This window comes from Corvus kubaryi, unplaced genomic scaffold (genome assembly GCF_017639235.1).
Source record: "Corvus kubaryi isolate FWS band 111438036 unplaced genomic scaffold, C.kubaryi_AGA036_p1.0 split1-37355, whole genome shotgun sequence".
Lineage (NCBI taxonomy): Eukaryota > Metazoa > Chordata > Aves > Passeriformes > Corvidae > Corvus > Corvus kubaryi.
The window spans coordinates 1,547,427-1,570,129 of record NW_024582078.1 but is presented as its reverse complement, the minus strand read 5'-3'; the positions used below and the strand labels follow the sequence as shown (position 1 = coordinate 1,570,129).

The window sequence follows — 22,703 nt, the reverse complement described above, 5'->3', positions numbered from 1 at the left end:
AAATCCAAATCCTGTGGATTTCTGTGCTCTCCCAAAGACAGTGGGTTGTGTGTGAAGCCCGTGGAGCGTGTGCCACCTCTGCTGTCAGAGCAGGCTCTGGTTCAGCAGGTGCTTTCTTTGAATGTGCTGATCTGCTGCAGTTCTGTAAGGCAAAAGTGAGATCTGTTTTCTGGAGTGTGTCAAATCCACACAAGACACAGGTGAACATGGCCTGCTGTAATAGAACTGACTGCAGAGACAGAGTGAACTCCAAGCTGTGCGTGAACAGGGAAACTGGGATGTGACACTGTGGGCTGATCCCTGCCCTGCTGTTCAAATGCAGGGGGTGATAACCAGTCCTGTGCCTGGCTCTGGCAGAGGAGAGCTGGGCAGCAGGTCATGGCGTAATTGGGAAGCAGAACTTGTTTATGACAATAAACACGAGGGAGGGAAACGTGCCCTGACCATTCCTGCTGAGCTTTCTTGCCATGTTTAATTACCAAACACCTGCTGTGTTGTCCTGCCTTTAATGGCTTTGGAAGCACAATCCATTAAAGGGAATCTTGCTGGCAAATGGCAGAGTGACTTGCCGGGGAGACCTTGATATGTGACCAACTTCAGTGACAAAACTTACAGGCAGCATGTGGCTGCCTGGAAATGACCCTTTGGACATACTGGTGAGGAGTTTGGGGCTGATCCTTTTCCTTTGCTTGCTGCTCCTGGCCTGCTCTGCTTTTCTGACTCTTGCCCATCTTTTATCACCTCAGAGCGTGCTCTCCCTGGGCCGGGCAGGCGTGCACATGCTCCAGGAATGCTGTAAACATTCTGCTGCAGCATCCCAATCTGCCACCCTCCAGCCCCACTCTCCCATTGGAGCCAGGACACTTAGTCATTGAGTATTCTGGGGTTGGGCCAAGCTCTAGTTTTCCAAAGTAGTCTTTTTATTCCTTGCCAAGCTGGGGCTATCAGTCAAAACAGATGAGCGTAAACAAGAAACTTCACTTTCATCATGGAAAAACGTTGGTACAAACAGGCAAAAGAGCTGATTGTTTGGAGGTGCTTGAGTGGTGCCTTTCACTATCTGCAGAAACCTTCTGGGTTTGGAGCTGAGTAAGAGTCTGCACTGTCAAATTAAACTTCAGTTCCAGTTGTTTACTGCTTGTCTCCAGAAGGGAAGTGCAGATCAAGGACAAGGCGCCACGTTGGCTCCAGGAGTTTGGTCTGCAGCTCTGGGGAGGGAGGAGAGAGGAAGAGATGAGTTACCCTTTAAAAAGTGTTTCAAAGTCCTCTGCTGTGGATTAAGTACACCTTAAAGAGCATCCTCGTTATTCACAGCATCTTATTTTTGGGCTTTGCTAGCAATGAACATTTATACATGCAGACAACATGGCTGAAGAACTGAAAGCTGAATTGGAAGAAAGCTTTACTTGGTGGTGTTGCTCCTGGTCACCGAGCCCACAGAGCAAGCAGGGTTCTCCAGCAATGGTCTTTGTTTTGAGTGAATTTGAACCTGAAACTATTTAGAGCTTGGAAGGATGAGAGAGAGAGAAAATCCAGTGTCACCAGGCCTGTGAAAGTTCACAAAGCAGAAACCAGGAACTGTGTGGTGCTGGAGAGCTCCTGCCTTTGATACATTTAAGGAGGACAGTACAGGAATCATCATCCACAGGAGTGTCAGGAGAGCACCAGAGCCTGGCTGAAGGTCCAGGCTGCTGCTGTGCTAACAGGCTGCTGCTGGGCAGGATTTTTCCAAGATCACTGGCAGGAACCTGTTACCCGCTGTTCTGGTCTGATGGTTTTGTGCCACCATCTGGTCAGAATTTTTTCCCTTATTTGCTCATTATGAGCTCCTTCACCTGGAAAAGGAGCAGGTTTGCCTGGCAGCTCCTGCTCAGAGCAGGTAGAATAAATACTTCCCATGCCGGACATGGCCCGTTTCCTCCCATTGGGAACGTCACTTCAAAAGCCAGCTGGGTTTGTGCAGAGCAGCACGTGGATGTCAGAGTCCTGTCTGTGCTGCTGACTCTTGGGTGCCTCTCCAAGACTCCTTAAGCTTCCAGAGCTCCTGGCTGGGTTGCAGTCAGGTAGGTACCAGTTTGCCCTTGGAGCAGCTCTGGTGCTTTCACTTTGGGGAGCAGCAGGAGGTGGTGTGTGCTCTGTTGGCAAGGCAGTGGTGGGTCCAGGGGGCTGAGCAGTAGGAGCCCTCCCTGGGAGCAGGTTTTGTTCAGACCTGTTCTTCCCTGTCCTGGCAGCACGTAGGGATTGTTTGCTTTCTGGCTTGGGTTTGCCCCACTGTGGTTGGATATAGTCACACATGGGGTCACAGAATGGTTTGGGCTGGAAGGGACCTTAAAGATCATCCAGTTCCAACCCCTTGTCATGGGCAGGGCCACCTTCCACTTGACCAGGTTGCTGCAAGTCCCATCCAACCTGGCCTTGAACACTTCCAGGGCATTCACAATTTTCTATCACTCCATGCCCCTCCCCAGCTCTCTTGGAGCCTCTTAGGGTGCGTTCCTGGATCATGTTGAGCTCGTAGGACAAGGTTGCATCAACCTGCCGGGGTCTGGCCAGGAGATGGTGCTGAAAGGCAGCCAACTTAGCCAGCAGGGTGCCCTGGTGGCCAGTTTAGCCCCTTCAGCCCTGGGATGGCACACGAGGGCATCCAGTGCCTGTCATCCTTGGCATTGATGCAGACCAACATGTGTGAGTCTGCAGCAAGACTCGTCTGGATCCCGCACCAAAACCTCATCCCAGCACATGGAACAGCTGAGGGAGAGTCTGCCAGGGTTACAAACCAGCTCTAAGTAGAGGCTTTGGGGATTTGATTGAGCGCAATCGCTGCTGCACATCCTGAAGTTAAACTGAGTTCATACAGTGCTGCCTGAGGGCTCTTCAGTTCTGAATATGCCGTACATCCTGAGGTCAGAAATGTGGCTCTGAGATGCCTGAGAGGGTGGCAGGGATTTGGGCTTTTGTTCTTTCAGCCCTGTCCTAATAGGGCTGGCAGCTAAAAAGTGAATGACGATGCAAATTCCAATAGCAACAGCGAGTCTGAGTTGGGATGAACCGGAATAACGGTCTCAGCTCTTTTCCCCCTCCAGGCTGTCTGCAGCCCTCGCACAGTTGGTCAGTGCTGGAAAGCTGTCAGCAGCCTGAAATACTAAAAATTAACAGGGTTTGGGTGGGGTTTTTTTGAGGGGGTTAAAAAAACCCAAAGGGGAATATTCCATTTTGGCTCACACTCCACAGTGAATTGGCTTCTGCCAATTCTTTGCTTAACCCATGGCATAGGAGCTGTGGGGTTTATGCTGGGACAAAGCATTGCTTTGCAGAGCACCACATTGTGCTGTTCTTCATTAGGCCTCTGCTGCCCGGGGGAAGAGCAGGGGAAGTGGAGCTGAGGAAGAGGAGCACCCCTACGAGCTGTTGCTTACAGCAGAAACTAAAAAGCCGGTTGCAGTGGACAGGAAAACAAAAGGTGAGTGACCATCCAAGAAGCAGAGCTGTTTGCTTGCATGCACTTCAGGAAAACATGGGGGGCAGAGGGCAAGTGGAACAATGAAAGTCTCTGCTGGGTGGGGGCTGGAGGGTGATTGTTGTGTTTCCTGGTAATCTCTCTGTAAAGGAGAGCTCTGAGCGTTCCCGTACAGAGCGTACGCGGAGGAAGGGCAGCTCTACCGTGGGACAGTTCAGAGATTGCAAGGATCCGCTCTGGGACCTCAGAAATGCCCAAATCTCGTGCCTGGCCAAGCAAAGGCAGAGGGTGAGAGGCTGGAGGCTGTGCAGTGTTGTTCCAGGGAAGATGAGCAACATCAGTGTTCCAGTGAGCCGTGTTCTCCATCCAGCTGGCGCTGCAGGTTTCTGCTATCCTGCTGTAAAATCAACATCCTGCTCTGTGTTAGAGCTAATTTGAGATGGAAACTAACAGAGGAGGAAAACAAAAATGTGTAGAGCAAGAACTGACTGAGATCCATGGGGTACACAGGTTAATATCAAGGCAGTCTTTCCTCCCCCAGAAGGACCTTCATGCTTTACAAAGCATCTGGGAACACCTTGTCTCTTGTGTTTGGCTGTTGTTGCCTTTTTGGCTTTCCTTCAACAATAACAACAAAAGATTTGTTTAAAGGGAAAAAATTTCCGCTTTATTCAGAAGTCCTGAGCAGGAATTTGGGTGGATTTAGTTTGGATTCTCACATTGGAACCCCTCTCCCTTTGAGGATGGACAGGGCTAATGCGGACTTGAGGTGATGCCTCATTGACTGCATCGTCAGACCTGCAGCTTTTTTCCCCTCCTTGCAGCATGATAGCTCTCATTGCTTGAGTCCTGCTGCTCTCCTGGCTGCTCCAGGGTGGCACAAGAGGTCATTATGTTCCCACCAGCACTTGCCAAAGCCCCTCACTGCCAGAGGCAAAACTTGGAAGCTTTTCAGGTTGGTGCTTTGCAGTCTGGGCCAGAAACAGTCCTTGGGCAACAGCCACTGAGCCAGGGCTTTCAGGCTTTCATCAGTGGGCAGCTATTGCTGGTTATTCAGGCACGAGCTATTCCAACTGCTCCACTCCTTCCCCTGGCTGCTGTGTCCAGGCTTGATTGGTAAGAGTGGAGGTATGTCCTAATTATGTGTCAGCTTAAAATGAAACCTCAGAGTAACGTAGTTGCGTGTTCTTGATGCAAATCTCTTCCCCTGAACACCTGAAGACAGGAGAGGTTGCAGGAAGATCTTTAGGGATCCTTTTATGGTTCCAGAGCAGAGTCCCATCTTTTAATGTACAGTTGGAAAGATCAAAGCTGTGACTTGATGGTTTACACTCTGTGGAAAGTGTTGCTGTGTTGGTAACAAGCCTGGAGCCCTTCCCACTGTTACAGTGGGAGAAATCCAAGGATGCAGTTGAGTTTTTCCTCATCTTCCCTGACTTCCCCATTCTTTAAATGCAGTCAGCACTGTGGCTGATGGTGGGGGGAGGAGATAAATTTAGGGAGTGGCAGAGTTAAACAAGAGTTGAGGGAGAGACTGAAGCCTAGTTGGGGTGTTGGAGAATTTTCCCACCTCTGGGTCGGAAGGGTCCTGGAGCATCAAATGCAGCAGCTCAATCCCAAGACACGGAACGGGCTGAGGCATGGCTTTGAACTGCTTCTTGGCTCCCAATCTGAGGGTCTGGCCTTCTGGATACGTTCTGGAGGAGCCTTTGGTCAGGAGAGGAGGGCTCGGGTTCTTGTGGCTGTTGAAAGGGCGTTTCAGGGCAGCGGAAAGGCTGAATTTCAGGCACGCGGGTTTAATGGTGCCTTTCATCTGTGATAGCTGCTTTTGTTCCTCTGGCTGCCAGTTGTCCTGTGTCCAGGGAGCAGATGAATGTGGCATTATCCGCTGGCTTTGGTGGCCTTTGTGTGTGTTAGAGCAGCTCCCTGTCACATGCACTGGGAGAAGTTGGCCTCATGTTTTGGGCAGAGTATCAGAAGTGGTTTAAGCCAAATGCTCTCCCATCCACTCTGGTGTGCAGTCACATGCGTAAAGTCAGGGCTCTCAGGCCCTGTAACAGGGTGTGAAAATAAGGCAAGAGAGGAGGAATGTGTGTGGAGTGACCAGGAGGAGGCTTCTCAGCTCCTGCTCCCTCCAGAGAGACCTAATGGAGGCTGAAAAGACTTTGAGTTTTGGTCTGTCTGGCTTCTCAGGAGTCACCCCCAGGGATTGTCAGCAGTGACCACCTGCAGGTAGGACTGACTTGGTGCCTTTTGGTGGTTATTACAAACTGATACTTGTTGAGGTTGTTCTGTGCTGCTTCCGTAGCAAGTCCAGCTTGAAGTCCCCACTTTGCCCTTCCTCCTGTTAGAGATTTTCTTTGTGGTTATACTGGTTCATCCAGCACAGTGTGCCTGTGCTGCAAACCAGAGAGCTGGAATGAACCAGCAATAAAGTCAGAATGCACTGCAGAGAGATTGAAAGAAACTCTTTTCTGAAAGCCAGAATATGGCTGCTGAAACAGCGGGGTGGACATTGCTGTGGGGGTTCTGTGGGGACACTGGGATATTGCAGGCAAAGGTTTGGGGACAGCTCTTGGTTTGCTGTGAGATGAAGGACAGCACAAACCCACAGCCTACATGTCCTCACGTGGTGTTATTGTGGACATAGGACAGACCCCTGTCCCATATCCCGAGTCCAAGCCTGTGTTTCTGCTGTCGTAGTGTTGTGCAGAGTCACATTATTGATCTCTCTAAGCAGGACAGTGTCTCATTGCCCTTTCTGGAGAGGGGAGTACAAAAAGAGCACAAGTTCAGGTGGATAAACTCTGCCTGGAATGACTGAGCTTGGTGAGGTTAACACAGGAGTGTGCCATCCTCAGCTGGGTTCCACGCACGGTAGCTGGCTGTGGAATGAGCCTGTGTTTCAGTTCTGCTGCAAGTGAAGGTTACTTTTGCACCCCTCAAGGCCAGCTTCCTCCTCTGGCCTTCTGTTTCACAGGAGGGAGCTTTGCCTGCTCCTCACTTGACAAATTCTGGCATGATGTAACATGGGGAGCCTTTTCCATGTGCAAGTCAGAGGCTGCTGTATGCCCTCACTAATTTTAAGGTTGGGGAGCTTGAGCAAGCAGCAGCTGCAGTAACAGCTTCATTCTCCTAATCCAGGGTCGTGAGACAAATCCTGCTGTTGATAAATAGGGAAAGAAATCCAGTCGAGGCAGAGTGGTTACAGCTTAGTGTGCAGTGTTTAGGGAAGTGCTTCCTATCTGGAGTCCTCAGGCTGCTGGCAGGGAAGCTCTTACTGGAATCCTCCCTGGGAAGCAGGCAGTCTGTACCCAGGAAGGGCTCCTGATCCCAGGAGGGCTTGGGAGCAGCCTCTCCTGTGGGTGAGAGCTGCAGCAGGCTGTGGCTGAAAAAGGCAGGATCGGTCAGATGATCTGTGCTGGGGTGTAAAATCAGTGAAGGGAGCTGGGCAGAAGGCCCTGTGTTAAGGACCCTTTCTGAGTGTAACTCAGGTGTAACTGGAGGAGGATGATTCTTTCAGATCCCTTAAAAGGAGAGGCCTGGAGAGCCCTGCACGTTCCTGCTGCGTGCACCTCAGTGACAAAAAGGCTGAGATGACTTTCTACATTAGTTCTTCTGTCTGCAGCTTTCAGGGCAGGCTCTGAAATGTTTCCTTCAAGATGTTCCTCATGACTTCTGAGCAAGTGTTGTTGCCCTTGCTCCATCCCTTCCTTCCCTGGCAGCTGCCCTGTATTTCAGAGTCCCTCTTCAGCTCGCGGACAAGTAGGTGGCTGGGATTCCTGTCCAACAGGAGCCCTTTTGTGAAGTGCTGGAGCTGGATTTGGAGCACTTTGTTCTGGCTGGACTCAAGTGTTACAGCACGTGGCACAAACTTTGGCCAGCCGCCTCTCTGCCTTCAGCAGAAATGTCAGTAAAGGTTCGGCTGGGGCATGGAAGAAATGGTTTCCAAGGAAGGAAGAGGTTGGGAAGAAAAACTGCAAAAGTTTTTCTTTCCCCACAGGTTTATGTGACTGTCCCATCACTGCTGTCCTGCTCACCTCTCTGTGGCTTTGCATTAGTACCAGTCTGGCCTGTGAACGCAGCACATCTGATCTCCTCTGAGGTTTGTCCTCTGAGGTTTCTCTCCAGCATTGGCGCTTCAGAGCCTTATGGAAAGTAACTGAGCTTAGCCTGGCCTTGTAATCTGGGGTGCTGCTGCTGGTCCCCCTCAGACAGCACTGGGACCTGCTTCCCCCTTGGCAGCTCCAGTCACAGAACTGGTGGTTTATGTGCCTGTGCAAGAGAGTCAACAACTACTTCACTGTCCTGGAATCTCTAACTCATAGGATCCAGGATGAGATAATCCTTCGCATCACTTGATCCCAGTGAGGGCTGTGGTTGCTCCTGGCCTTCCTGTGCCTGCGAGAGGGACTCACCACGTTCATCAGGCACGGGGTACCTGGAGCCCCCACACAAAGGCAAATGATTAATTCAGCCCTTTCCTGCCCTTTTCTGGTGTGAGCACAAAGCCCAATGGTGTTTGAAAATCCCTGGTCAGGCTTGGTGCTGGAAAGGTGCTGGGAGCTGAGTTGGGCTCTCTGCTGCTGCTAACAGGCTGCTTTTAGTTAAAGTAGAATTCATTATTTTGCTCACGGAAAGGAGGGTTCCTTTGCCTTGGCTTCCCAGAGCTGTCTGCAAAGCAAGTGATTTCCTCTTTACATCCAAACATCCTCCCTGCACTTCAGAACCTCATTATCGGAGCGTTTTGCTTTATTGTTCCCTTGCAGCATCAATTTTTAGTCCTCAGACTGAAGAGTTTCTTCAGCACTAAATAGAAGCAGTTAAAATTCACAAGCAATGCTGGGAGGGTGAAGGAATCCTAGGAAACCAAAGTTAGACTTGTTGGCTTGACAAAGATTTGCTTTTGCAGTTGAAACGCTCGTTCAGCTGTGACGAAGGTGAGTGCGTGTGTGTGTGTGTGTGTGTGTGTGCACGCTCAGCACTTGGGATCAGTCAATTCTTCATGGTTTATGCAGGACCCTGGTACCTGATATTAAGGTTGCTGGGGCAGGAGTAGCTGGGAACCAGTGTCACATTTCTGGGGCAGCCGGTGCTCCACCGGCTCTGACCATGCTGTGCTCAGTTCATTGCAAAAAAGACTTTTTGCTCAAGTTTTTTTTCTTGCATAAACTGTTTATTTCTCTCCCCTGAGCAAGGAGGAGAGGTTAAACTCGGAAGCCACTAGGGAGGGAAGCAGTGGGTTTTTTTGGGAGTGGATTTTGGAACTCGCAGGTCGATTACAGTCCAGGCGTTTTCCCACCCTGCAGCCCGTGCCAAGAGCCGGGCGCGCGGCTCTAAATAACGCTTTGGCCTTTATGGAAACGGATCAGATGTTCCTGGAGCCTCCATCTCTGCTGCTCCCACCTCACTTGCTCTCTCTGCAGGATATAGTTAGCACTTCTCTTGGCCTTATATAGCAAGGCCTGATAGTTAGTGTTAACAGGAATAAAAAACACGGAGAGCTGCCAGATTGCGTAAATCGGGCCAGTGTTTGGAATTTCATAAATGCCATGACTTTGGGTACAAGTTGAGCACGCGGAACAATACGGAACTGTTCTCTCTTTATCTCTCCCTCCCTTGCTGAGGGAGGGCAGGGAGAGAGCTGGAATTTTGCTGCTGCTTTTTCCATGTTTTTAATTTCCCCCTCCTCTTTGTTTTCATCCCCCTTGAAGACCACAGGAGGAGCAGCGGCGGCCGCAGCCAGGACTCTGCTGACAGCCAGGACATCCAGGTGCCAGAGCAGTTCTCAGGGTTGCTCCACGGCTCTTCTCCAATCTGTGAGATAAGCGAGGACCCTTTCAGGCTCGTTTCCTCCACGGAGAAGGGGGACACAGAAGCCACGAGCCACCCTGCTGCTATGCAGCTGGAGGATGCTGAGTTACCCTCGTCAGGACCAGCACGGAGCAGCTCCCCGGACCCCACGCAGACGGTGGTGTACGCCACAGTGCAGCACGTCAGCCGGGCGGATCCCGCAGCCGTAGTCACGCCCCACGTGCCGCAGCACCCCAGCAGTGCTGAGCCAGAGGGGGACAGAGCTGTGGGCAGAGCCCACCCGGGCAGCAAGCCCAAAGCCGAGCTCAAACTCAGCCGCAGCTTGTCGAAGTCGGACTCTGACCTGCTGACCTGCTCCCCGACGGAGGACGATGCCATGGGGAGCCGGAGCGAATCGCTCTCCAACTGCAGCACCGGGAAGAAGCGGCTGGAGAAGTCCCCATCCTTCGCTTCGGAGTGGGATGAGGTAAGGCTGAGCTTGCTAAAGAGCCTCTGTGCCAGGGATGACTGTGCAGCAGGAGCTCCCCTCTGCCATGCTGCCCTCAGGGGTCCCGGGTGGGTTCCATGGCTTCCACTAACTCTCACAAGGCATTAACAGGCACATGCTCACTTGGGAGTCTGCAAGGTGTTAAATGCCAAAAGATAGAGTTCATTGGAGTGGGGGAGCAGCAGAATTGCAAGGAGTTTCAAAGTTTTTTGCTCAAATACAGGGCTTGGTTTCTTTTAGGCAAGCCAGATAAGTTTTTACATCCCCAAAATGAGAATGACTTGCTAACAATGCCCTTCACCAACCTTTCTCCTGATTTCCTCCTTCCAGTTCCTTCCCTGTTGACTATCCCAATGTCTTGGAAGTGTTGTGTTGCTGGGTCCCTGCTGCTGAGGAGTGTGAGCAGTGCCCAGGGATGGAAGGAAGACAGTAATTAGGCTGGTTTGTGTATTTGATAGCTCCCACTCTCCTCCTCACACACTTATTTCAGCGGCTGGTTAGCAGTCTCTTTATTATCATATCGGACGCCCACGGACAGTTAAATATTTCATGCTCAGAAAGTTGGCCCTGGAGAGCCACTGGGGTGAGATTAAGTGTCCCTCTGAAATTCAGCACCGCAGCATTACTGAAACATTCTTTGGGGATGATTCTGTGCTGGGAGAGCCGGGGCTGCAGAGGAGATAAGCTCGGATGAACCACTCTTTGTACTCTGAAAGGAACTAAAACCCCTGGCGTGGTGCTGGGGGTGTGGAGCCACGTGTGCCGGGCGTGGAAACCTGGGGGAGGGTTGTGCCCCTGCCCTGCCTGATGCTCAATTGCCTCTCCAACCCTGACTTGGAGAGAAAATTGTCATCTGGGGAAGAGAGAGGTATTTAGAGATGCTAAGAGCAACGTGAGAATCCATCCCTCAGTCCGTTCTCTCCCTCCCCCTCACTCCCTGCTGGGTCTCAGGGTTGCCAAATAGATATTTTCCTCTGCAGCTGCTTGGGCTGGAGAGGCTTTGCTGTTAATTGCCCGGGTCAGTCGTACCGTGGCTTAGGGAAAGGCTCTGCAGCAGAAGGTTCTTTGGAAGGGCTGGATAATTCCCAGTGCTTTTATCTGAGCTGTTTGCAGCAGACACTGAAAGGGCAGAAGCCTTTGGCACAACTGCACTGGTAGCAGAGGTCAAGTGCTGGGCTGCCTGCACAGCCTCTGCTTCCTCTGCTTCCTCTGCTCAGATGAACCCTCGGAGCTGCTTCCTCCTGCTTGTAAACAAATCCCTCATTTCCCCTGAGGCAGCCGGACAAGCCCCAGGGAAGGAATCTGCTTTTCCTTCCCCTCATGTTTAGGTGAGGAAATCAGAGAAAGAATGTGAAAAATTCACATCTGTCTGCAAGGGGGCAGGTCTCACTTTTTAAAAGTTTAGCTGGTCATAATGGCAACAGTGAGATTTAAACATAAATGTAATTCTGTCATTGTGTGTTGAATTAGTTCCCTGAATGGAATAATGCATTGCTCAGAATTGGATGCAACTTGCAGCCTCTGCCTTTACCAGGGCAATACAAACCTTGTTGAGCCGCCCCTGTTAGCAATGGTTTGGCTCTCCCTCTGTGCTGAGGGGAAACAACAGCAGATTTATATTATTCTGTTAATTTTAATGGCCTTTATGCAGGTGACTAAGGCGGGAAGTGATCCATGTGCAGCTCTCTGTGGCTCCCAGCTGTACCCAGCAAGCTGAGGGCTCTGCCTGCTGGCCTGGCCAGTGGTAGGTGTGTCTGTGCAGGGCACAGGGGCTTGGGGAAGCATCTGTGGTGTCCCTGGACAGATGGGATCTGCAGCAGAGCCTGAGCTGACGCTGCTCTGGGCCGTGGTGGCTGACTGGGGACAGCAGAAAATCTCCTGCTTGTAAGCAAAGGGTCACGTCCTTGCCCTGGCCGAGCGCTGCCAATGCCCTTTGTTGGAAGTGGAAGGTGCTGCTGGCTTTGCCAAAAGGGTGGGATGGGGAAGGAATGATTCACTTGGCAAAGCTCATCCCTGTTCCCAGTTGCAGCTCCCCTGCTCCAAGGACCTGGCCCAGAGAGTTGCTTTATGCTCTGTGCTGCCCAGGAGCCTGTTCAGCCCATGTCCCATCTCCTCCTGACCCCTGCTCCTTGCAGGAGTGGGAATGCACACGTGGTGCCCCTGCAGCCGCCGCCAGGTGGGAATTCTGTGTGAGCAAGGCAGAGAAACTCTTACATCAAACATCCATGTATTGCTCAGGGAGAAGGTGAGGACTGAAAATGCTCTGTCCTGCTCTGGTGGGAAGTAGGGTGGGGGCAAGGAGGCATGTGAGGGGGCAGAGCTCTCAGTCAGCATAAATATTTGAATCCTTCCAAACCTGTGTAAGGGCTGAAGTGATGGATTTGGTTTTCATCACTGGCTTATGAATATTGAGCACATGGGGACGAGCAGGGCAGCAGCAGCTCACCGGGGATTTGGTGCAGAACAACCTGGGTTTGCACCTCTGAAGGAGAAGGGCTCTGGCCCCCAGCCCCAGTGCCAGCCCCCTTTTCAGGGCAGATTAACTTGCTTCTGCTCTGCCTTCCTGCTCTGTAGAGCAGCTCCAGCCCTGCCCATCAGCTTGGTTCATGCTCCAGGCTCTGAGCAGAGATGCTGCAGTCAAGGCCTGGGGCTGCTCTTCTGCCTCTTAGGTGTTGGTAAGAAAAACGACTGTTAAATGATCAGGGCAAAGAACAAGGAAGGCTCCTGGGAATTAGCCTCAGACCTGGCTCCTGACATCCCTTAATCCTCCACTTGCAGCTGCCTGCTATCAAGTCAGCAGTTCCAATGCTGAGTTTGAATATTGGAGGTTCCAGTATCCATCTCACAAAATGAGGTGGTAGTTCTTTGTTCTGACTTAAGTCCTTCTAGGAAGAGATTAAATGTCCTTAAAAAATTTAGGGAACTGAATAAAATACGCACGTTACTTTAGGTTGTTTTAGAAAAAAGAAGGTCCACAGTCCACCACTTTTTTTTCCCCCAAGTGAATTAGTTGAAGAACTAATGAGTATTCTGTAGCTAATTATGGCACTGGACATTCATCTCCAATGACTAACTGCAGTGGTGCTCCATGTCTCCTGCGAAAGGAATGCTTTGCATCTGCAGTAACCATGGATGTGGTGTTTCACCGGTTGCTGACCCTTTTTGGGGCTGTTGATGTCCCCTAAGGATGGATGCCAGGAGCAGAGGGCACATCTGTGGTGCCTTCCACCTCAGGCTTGGAGCTGGGGAGCAACTTGATGGAGGTTGTGGCTGCTGTGGGTGCCTTTAAACCTTGTCTGGACTGTTGGGTGCTGCAGTACCCGGTGGAATCAGTGCCTTAATTACAGGCTGACAGTGGAGCATTAACAACATTTGCATTGAAATGTGAAACTTTCAGGAAAGCTCTTGATGCAAAACCTGCCACTGCCTTAAAACACCCAGGAGTTGAAATTCAGAGCTGCCAGCCAGCACTGTTGAAAGAAAATGCAAATATTCCCCTTGTTACTCAGGGACAGCTGCTGGTTTTGTGCCTTGTGAAATTGCATGGTGTAAAAGCTCAGGCATCAGCCTCCTCCTCCTCTGAAAAATAAATGTTTCATTTATTCCCCTGGTTCAGGTGTTTAAATCTCAGCTTGCCCTGGGTTTGGCTGGTGGGACAGGCAAGGTGGCTTGATTTGTCCCCGAGTGTCCCCTGCCCCAAGCTGACCCTCACCCTCAGCATTCCAGTTTCCCCTTTGCCTGAAATGGTTTGTAATTCATTTTAGTCTAGGGCAGAAGCAGTGGTGGGGTCAGTATTTTTGGTCTAGATTTCTGCTAAACCAGCATGGCCATCAGGGTCTTAATCAGCTTAATTATTGGGCTGATTATTCTATTGTCTCCAGATCCCAATGTTTCCTCTTGTTTTTCCTGTGCTAAGGTCAGGAATTCTTACATCATCCCTCATGTCCAATCTCTTCTCTTTGCCCCCAGTGGTGAGATTTCCCCCAGCCTAATGAACTTTTTGAAGTGAAAGCTTTTGTGTTTCCACCATTTTTCAATCTGCTGCAAAGGCCCAGCCTGTTGGAATTATGAGCCAATGTGGAACTAAGCCAATCCAAGCCAATGTAAGACAGTTTACTGGTTTTACAGGAAAACCAGTGTGCTGAAAGGCAAATGTAAAGACCAGGCATGCTTTGTTCCAGTGTTTAACAGCAAGGCTTGGACACAGCAGGGATGATATTTGCCAGTACAGCAGCTCCATCCACCTCTGTGTAGCTTCTCAAGTGTGTGAACTCCGTATTTATGAATCAGAAGCTTTTGATTCTTGTGTGAATGATTCGTGCTCTTGACTGATGTTTTGGTTATGTAACAGCCTTGTGATCATTGGCGTTTTGGGGACATTTTTGTTTTTCGGGAACAGAAATGTCCGGCCGCAGTGTCCTTGCTAAATCCAGTCCTTCATTATGTTCTCTTCCGCTTTACGTCGCATCTTCCAGCACTTCTGAAGCTTTTATTTTTAAAAAAGTCTTTAAATCTCTCCAGTCTGGAGCAGCTTCACTGCCCTGTCCCACAGGCTGGAGCCAGCCTTGCTTGAGAGCCTTGTGTTGCTTTGGGGTTTGTGTTAAGGATGCAGGAATATGGAAAGACAGTGAATTGATTCAATGTTTTCTGGGGGTTTGCCTTTTTTATTGTGACTCAGAGTAGCCACTGTCCAGTTGTTTCTGTACTGCGGACGGACGTGTTGCTGCATTTGGCCATTCTCTTTATTGGATTTTACTGTTTGTCAAAACAACATTGATATTTGGAGGGCTGTGATACTGCAGATCCATCACACGCTGTTGTGAAATTCAAGTCTATACCATAAGTTCCTTTTGGTACGTGTTTAGATTTGTAACTTTGGGATTTGTACAAAAACACAGCCTGGAGAGTGGCGTGAAGCAACAGGCCCTGGTCCCCATCCAAATGAATTTCTCAGAGACCATATTAAGCCAGAAAATGTGTTTGCCTTTATCACTGGCGAAGAGTTGCAGAATGATTTGAAATAAATTCAGCAAGTCTCTATGCTGTGTGGAAGGCTGCTGGGGGAGGATGGAGCACGGGAACTCTGGATTCGAGTGCTCAAATGTGCCGTGAACAACTGGCTGGTGCAGTTTAGCTTTGAATTAATAAATGGAGCATTATGTTTTCCAGGCCTCTGGTGTTTGTTATGCTGAGTTCATACAGGCTGCTACGACATTCGGAGACACGGAATATATTGAGCGATGAAATATGAGCCGTGTGCTCCATGGGATGGCAATGGGAGAACATAAGCTGAGGCATCATAAACTGAACCAGAAGTGGTTTATGGGCTGTCATCAACCTAGAAATGAGATTCATGGCCCAGATCCAAATTATTCAGGTCTGTATTTGTATTAAGGAGTCAGCAGGTATCATCCCAGATCCCACTCTTGCTCCATCCCTTTCAGGCATGCTGGTGGATGCTGCAATCCTGCCATCCTTCTGCTCCAGGATATATCCCAGCTGAGTCTGAGCAGCTTCCCTTCCTCCTTCAGGGCTGCAGTATCAGTCAGCAATGTGAGGTGTGCTGTGGTATTGGTGCAGAATGGAAGTGTCAGTGATTCTGTGCTGCCCCAGCATCACCCTTCAACCTCGAACTACATGCCCATAGTTCTCCCCTGGAGTTTAGAGCTGACCTCCTGGGCTGTGATGGGGCTGCTCACATCATCACTGAGGGGTTTGTTGTGCTCAGGGGCTGGTCACATCATCACCAGGGGGTTTGTTATGCTCAAAGGGGTTTGAAACTGTAGAAGCAGCTTGTTTGGGGGTTGTTTTTTTTATAATTTGAAACCAAATCTGTCCCATCCCCCAGCTGTTAAAGCTTAGAAATAATGAAGTCTTAACTCCTGACGCTCTCCTGGAATTGCAGAAATTTAAGACCGATAACCTTTCCACCCAACTTTGTAAGTAGCTTTTGAGACTGAAATCTGCTGCTGGAGCTGCTCTTGTCTGCTGAGCCTGAGCCCTGGGCGGGTTTGTACAATAGGTTATGAACCCTCAGTAATAAGGATTTATAATGGGAATCCTGCTATATTCTTAATTATGCTCCTGCTGCAGGGTGTCATTATAGTGCACTAATGCCCTCCATATGGCAGATAGCATGCACTTGCTTCTGTGTGGTTTTATTTAATCACAGTCCTTTATTTGAGTAACTTCACTGCTCAGAGTCTGAGGCCTGTGCAGGTGCACTGCAGGTCCTCTTCCTGGTGCTCAAGAATCACTGGTGATTTTTAAGCTACCAGTTTGGGAAGGGGCCACAGAGGAAGCAGAAGACATCGATGCCACACAAGGTGGGGAGGCCCTGGCACAGGCTGCCCAGGGAAGCTGTGGCTGCCCCATTCCTGGAAGTGTCCAAGGCCAGGTTGGACAGGGCTTGGAGCAAGCTGGGACAGTGGAAGGTGTCCCTGCTGTGGCAGGGGGTGGCACTGGATGAGCTTTAAGGTCTCTTCCAACCCAAACTGTTGGAGGATTCTACGATTTTTAGTTCTCTCAGGGTGACCTTGCTGTATCCTTGGCAGCCTCTGATGCTGCGTGCAGAGACTGAGAACAAACTTTGCATTTGCATTGATGGTGACTGTAAGGTGAGGTTTTATGAAGCCCGTTTCAGAAAGCTCCAGGAGCATTGAGATGCCTCCAAGACTGGGTGAGTGTCACCCTGGCAGAGTGATGGTCAGTCTGATACTCTTCAAACGAGGCTCCTTCCCTGGATGTAGGTGCACAGCCCATGTTGTGTGAAGCTCTTTATTCTGGGGACAAAAGCACCGAGGCTGTTTAATGGCACTCAGTCTCTCTCAATGGATTTGTTGGCTTCAAACGTTAGCAGAGGCTTTGGGGAAGAAAAGCTGGAGAGATCAGTATGGGCACCATGGCTTGACATCCAGCAGGGCAGGGGGTGGAACGGGGCTGGCTGTGGAGCAGAGCCTGTGCAGGGCCCTGTGTGCCCTTAGGGAGGGGGTGTCACTGCCCTCTACACACGTGTGGGACCTGTCCACCTCTGGGTCCCTGCTGCTCCTGCAGGCTGGGATCAGAGAAAAGGAAACATCCTGCATCCATGTACGAGGCCATTGGCTGCTCCTGCCGTGAGCACTGCGAGGTGGGGAGCCACTGTGCAGGACTCTGGTGTGGAAATGTCTCCTGCCCTGCAGCAGGACAGACCTTGGCATGCCACCAGGCTGGCTTGGCCTTCTGCAAACAAATGCTTCTTCCTCTGCTAGCAGAACTCTGCTCGGGATAGTTTGTTTTGAGTCAGGTTCTGTTTTGGAGTCACTGGCCAGTTGCTATGTTCCTGTGGCCGCCTGCCTGCCTGGAAGAGCTCGCCCCGGCGGGACTCTCAGCCGCACCCAGCTCCTCTTTTCAGGGCATTTGTATCCTTCACCAAATGTAGGCAAATGTGAAAATAGATCTAAGAGCTCCAATTCTGGTAACTGCTCCACAACTCCTTCTAGTCACATTCCTGCTATGGGGTTAATGAGGGACACTCTCCCATCCTTGCAGCCTTTCCTTCTCCCAGAGTACTTCAGCTGTGCAGGAGTTTCTCCTTCCCTGGTGGGGTTTGAGGGCTCATTGGCTCACCCTCACTGTCGCAGCACGGAGCCAGCTGCCCCTCTGCATTAGGGATAACAGATATGGTTACATTAATTTAGGAGGCGGAAGCATTTTGTGGTTTTATTTCTGTGGGTGTAAAACAAATAAACCATAAAATCCCCACCCCAGACTGACCCCGCAGCACAACCAGAGATGGGCACTTGGGTGCTTCAGTGGAAAAATACAGGTTAAGCCAAAACAAATCGGAACTGAGTGTTCAGGCTACAACTAAGTCTGAGCTGCAGTGCTATATTTAAACATGGTATTTTTGTATTTTAATAATTAACCAGTGGGAAAGAACAGCCTAAAAAACTGTAGTGTTGGCTATTTTCAAGGTATCTTATCTTCAGCCCCATCTTCGTGCAGAAGTGCAGCTGAGGAAAGGCTGCAGAGGACAGGGATGCTCTAAAGCATCGGTTCCCTCTCCAGGTTTGTCCTTCTCATTCTTCTCTTTGCAGCCTCCTAACAGTTAAATCAAGCTGGTCAGCCATAAACCCATGTTTGAGGTGGTGTGTGAGTCTGTTTGAGGTGTTTGCTTTCCATGGAGAGCCGAGGGCAGGGCAGGATTTCCCTCTGCATTAATGGCAATAGCTGGGACCGTGCGTAACCGTGACCGACACTTGGCAAAGGAGGGCTGTGAAAGGTAATCCTCTGCCACGTGATTGTTTAATTTCCATTCAGTTTTATATAGCACAAGGCAATTCTCTGCTTTTGAGGAAAAGGCCGTGGGTGTTTCAGTACTGCAGAGGCACCTGCAAGTCCTCACAGCGATGTTGGGACTGCAGAGCTGGCTGTGCTGGGGGCTGAGCCTGGACAACATCAAGTCTCTCTCAAATTAGGAGAGGGCAGCACGATGGAAACAAAGGAACTTGGCTTCAGAGTTAATCTGCAATTTGAATCCAGCTAAAGATTCCCAGACAAGCTACAAGAGCGGCTCCAGCTCAGAGATGTTCCTTGTCCTGAAGCTGATGGACACCAATCTGTGAAGTTTAATGTCCTTAAACTTCTGGAGCTTGAACTGAATTGACCTTAAGACCCAAATTATGCAGCAGTCACTCAGGGTTGTTGCAGTGTCCCAGAAATCCTCTGCAGCTCGGGCTCAGTGCCTGCCCATGGAAGGGAGTAGAACAGCCAGTGCCAGAGCTCTTGGTGTTACCTGGGCATGGGGCTGGTTCTGCACCATCCCTGTATTTCCCTCCAGTCCTGCATGGCCGTAATGTCCTGATGGTACTTGAGGGCACTGTGAAATTCAAAGGTTTTGCTGGAGAGCATTTGCTGCTTTGGGGGTCAAAACCATCTCCTTTGGTGGTTCTTGTTGGAATGAATCCAGCAGGGCTCAGGTGTCTCCCAGCAGTTCCAGCAAAGGTAATTTTCAAGTTCTGGCTCTGTCCAGGGGCCAAGGAGCAAGGAATGCTTTTGCCTTAGGACAGGACCCGTGTGTCCAGTGAATCCAAACCCCCCATAACTGGAGTTTCTTTGTAGATCATACTTCCCTCTTCTGCTGTATGTGTTTGGATTCTGATTGTTTCCCCAGGCTGATTTTCAAATCTCCCAGTAATAGGCATTAACCATATTTCAAGCCCAGTAGAGGTGCTCATCTTCATGGTTTTCCAGGGGCAGAGGACCTGCACCTTACAGCTCACACAAGTGCCGTGTCCCTGGTGAGACTGAACACTGCAAGTGCAGTGCCCTCTGCTCCTTGCAGGCAGGAGGGGCTTCCTGGAGATCTGCCTTGGCAGGAGCCTTGTAAGAGCTTTTTTTATTTCACCAAAACCCCTCTCTGGTGGAGCTCAGCTCCAAGCTGCCCCAAGTGTGCATGGCAGTCAGATCCAGCCCCTTGCAGCATCCCCAGGAGCCCCTCACACCAGTGGGTGGCTGGGGATTCATGTAGCTGCACCAAGCAGAGCATCACACTGGGAGCCAGGCAGGGCAGAGGCAGCCAGGGGTGAAGTCCAGGGAAACTTGGACTCCATCCCCAAAGATGTCCTTAAATGACCAGGAGAAAAAAAGTTGAGTAAGAGTTGAGGTTTATTCCCCCACTCTGTGGCCAGTCACTTTGCATTCAGCAGCAACCACTCAGAAGTGCCTTGCAGGGCTGTTTGCTTGGGAGATTTCTGTTTGGGAATCTCACTGGAGGCCCTTTTTTTTTTTTTTTTTCCCCTTCTCTTTTTAATTTCTGCTCAGTTATAGACTGAAGACTGGAGTAAGCAACCAGCCCTGAGCCTCTCAAGTGTGGTGTTGCTCTTTGGGAAACAGTGGAGTTCAGTGCTGAGAGTACTGAAGGGTCTGAACTGACCAGTTTGTCAGGTCTTTCCTCTTACAAACTAACCTTAAAAACTGCTGTCAATTCTCTCTCTGCACCACTGCACTGGAAACCTTGATTTACAGATTCTGCTCAAGAATTGCTTGAAAAGTTTCTCTTCTCATTTAAGGAGAACCTTCTCCTGAAGGTTCACTGGAACTTGCAACTTGCATTAATTTATTCTTTTGTGTGTGTGGCAAATGCAGCCATTTCTATGTAGCTCTTAAGTGGACTCAAACAGACCCATTCCAGCAGAGTTTGTACCTTTTCTTCCTCATTGCCTGAGGTTTGCCTGGAGCTGTAGACTGTGAATCGCTTCTGTCAGAGATGGAGCTGTCTCCTGCTCCCTCTCCCGGGTCCTTCAGGCATTTGCCCCGTGATGCAGCTATCCCAAATGACGTGTTTTCAAACCCTTTGGAAGCACCTGCTCCGGTGGGAGCACAGCTCCATGCATAGGATTGGGAAATGCGGTGGTCTAAAAAATAAATCGAGCCAAAACAAAAATGCCCAACAAAACAGAATGTGGGGAAGCCGAGCTCCCAGTCTGCTTGCTGGGAAGGAGTTGGTGACAGCATTCCTGCAGCTTCACTGCTGGTGTAGGGGGCTGTGTGCTCATACAGGGTGAGCTGAGGAGTTTGGGGCTCCTTCCTTACCCCCAAGCTGTGCTCCAGAGGGATGGTTTTGTTGAAGCTTTTTATTTCCAGGCACTGGCAAGCTGTGGAAGGGAAGGCTCTGCAGAGCCTCAATCTCTGCATATCCCTTCTGAGCCATCCATCCCAACAAAGACGTACCCAGGCAAGGTGTTCAGGGTACCTCTTCTGGTTCAGAGATACCTTAACATCCCTTCCTGGATTTCTTCAGCTGTCACGTGGGAGGTGAAATCCTGGGCTGCCTTTGCCTTTTCCTGAGGCTTTATGAATAATGCAACACGTGCTTTTTTTTTTATTTCCAGATTGAAAAGATCATGAGTTCCATCGGTGAAGGCATTGACTTTTCCCAGGAGCAGCACAGGATCTCAGGTAGTGTACCTAGCATGTGTCTGTCTGTCCTGGCTGTGCTCTGCACACAAACAAGATGCTGGCTCCTGTGTATGGATCTCTGTAACCTGCTTTGGCACGGAGAGGAATGCTCTGGCACAGGAGGAGCAGACCTGAGTTCCCACATGATGCTCGATGCTGATGCCAGCAGTTTTAACTCTACGCTCCTTGGGAAGATTCCTTTAATTTTACAGAATGCAGCTGCAGGATTTTCCTCCCAGCTCTTTCCGTGAGGGCAGCAGCTGTGCTGAGCAGGGCTGGATGGTGCCAGTGGTGGGTCAGTGTGGGTGCCGTGGTGGCTGTGCCCTTTGGATGTCGTTAATCTGCCAGGTGCCTTGGGGAGGGTGATCCTGGGCATTCCTGAATGCACCTGCAGGTATCGATACCCACTGAACAAGGCTCTTGGAGGACACTTAAAACGTGAGTTCCCTTCTCTGCCTTTGAATCGTGAGCAAAAGCAGAACTCAAGCTTGCTGGAGAGCTGCCACCACGAGGGATTCTGTCCTTTTAAATCCTTCACCTCCAGACTGCTGCAGCAGAACAGCTCTGACTCCGGGTGGGCAGCAGCTCCTCCTGATGAGATGCTAATGCAGATCCGCACACGCAGCTCGCACGGGCTGTGACAGAGCTCACCTCATCTCCATTTGTCACTCAGGTTTTTGCTTAGGTGAGGAGGAACCTACTGTTCCCAGTGGGAGTTTACCCTGATTCAGGCTCTGCATTCCAGGGTCAGGTGGCTTTGCAGAGGAGTTGAAGCTCTGTGTGGGTTTGTGCTCAGGCACCCTGCTCTGACAGCCCTCGCTGCGCCGGGCCGGCCTGTGATGGATCGATAGCGCCAGGGAAAGGTCTGACATGGAGGGGAGAGGAGGAGCCAGTGCTTCTGCAGACCTGCAGCTGTGCAGGGAGCGTTCAGCAAGATGGACACCCCGGAGCAGGTGGGCACGGGAGCTGCCGTGTCCTGGAGCCGGGTGTTTTCCCGCAGGCTGTGCTCTGTCACGCTCGGTTTGGGATCCCTTGTGTGCAGATTGTCTGCTGGGCATGTTCCATTTGTCCCTCCTTCCCCTGGAGCAGGCAGAGCTCTGCCAGCCCCTCGCTGGGAGCTCCCACACATTTGGCTTTTCCTCCACAGGCCTTTGTGGGGCTGTTGTTGTGCTTCCGGTCATGGTGACTGTGCAGGGAGCTCCCCAAATGCTCTCTCATCCTTAAAAATGCATGAGGTTTGAGGATGTTGGGGCTCCTGACTAGCTTAGGGTCTGGAAAGGTGAAATGCCTTGTTGGCAGTTCCTGTGGGGATAAATGTGTTTGGAGCTGGTTGTACGAGCAGTTACTGTGTACAACTGCCTCGTGTCTGGGGAAAGAAGCAGGTAAGGACTGGCAAGGGCATCTTAGAGCTTGGGCAGTCAAGGAACACCATCATTTTAGGGATACCAAACTCCACCTGCCCTTTTTCTTAAGGGAGTTTGGTCTTGGAACAGATGTTCGTGTGTCTCTGCACCAAATGTCCACGAGCAGTTGAGGTGATGTTGGTCCAGCACAGCCCATGCACTGATTTCATCCTCCAGATGGGTGCAAAGTTCACACTAAAGATCATTACTGAAACAGTAACATCTGAAAGCCCCTCCTGAACCCTGGCAGCCCCTTCCTCTCCATGCTGTGAGACTTGAGAAGAGCCTTGCAGGAGGCACCGTGCTGTGCTTCTGTCCACGCAGCCTTGGGAATGCCCTCATCATTCCAGCTCTGCCCACTGGTTCCCCCTGTGCCAGATGCAGGCCTCTCAAAGGCAGGATTCCCAGAATGTGGAAGGATGGAGCTGAGAAACAGGAGTTTGTTTCAGTCAGAAGTTGTGATCAGGATCTTGCCAGAGGGCACAAGTACTGTAATTCTTCTGTTTTTGTATCATCGTTGTAACACACAAATATCAGATGTATTTGGGGCATCTTCGTTCTCAGCCTGGATGTTTTGGGCATCTGTTCTCTTTTTCTTTTT

At 50.5% G+C, this 22,703-nt stretch overlaps 1 protein-coding gene across 7 annotated transcripts in view; it reads left to right on the top strand.

The window, feature by feature from the left end:
- The window catches only part of ANKS1A (ankyrin repeat and sterile alpha motif domain containing 1A), a 78,506-nt gene that overhangs the window by 30,898 nt on the left and 24,905 nt on the right, over positions 1-22,703 (top strand). For 6 of the 7 annotated variants that reach the window (XM_042013820.1, XM_042013823.1, XM_042013819.1 and 3 more), the window contains 3 exons: positions 3,343-3,460; positions 9,172-9,737; positions 20,633-20,699. In XM_042013820.1, coding sequence (XP_041869754.1) covers positions 3,343-3,460; positions 9,172-9,737; positions 20,633-20,699 — 751 coding nt within the window. Of the gene's footprint in view, positions 1-1,894; positions 2,064-3,342; positions 3,461-9,171; positions 9,738-20,632; positions 20,700-22,703 lie in introns of those variants that run through there. The other variant, XM_042013821.1, reaches the window with a different exon arrangement.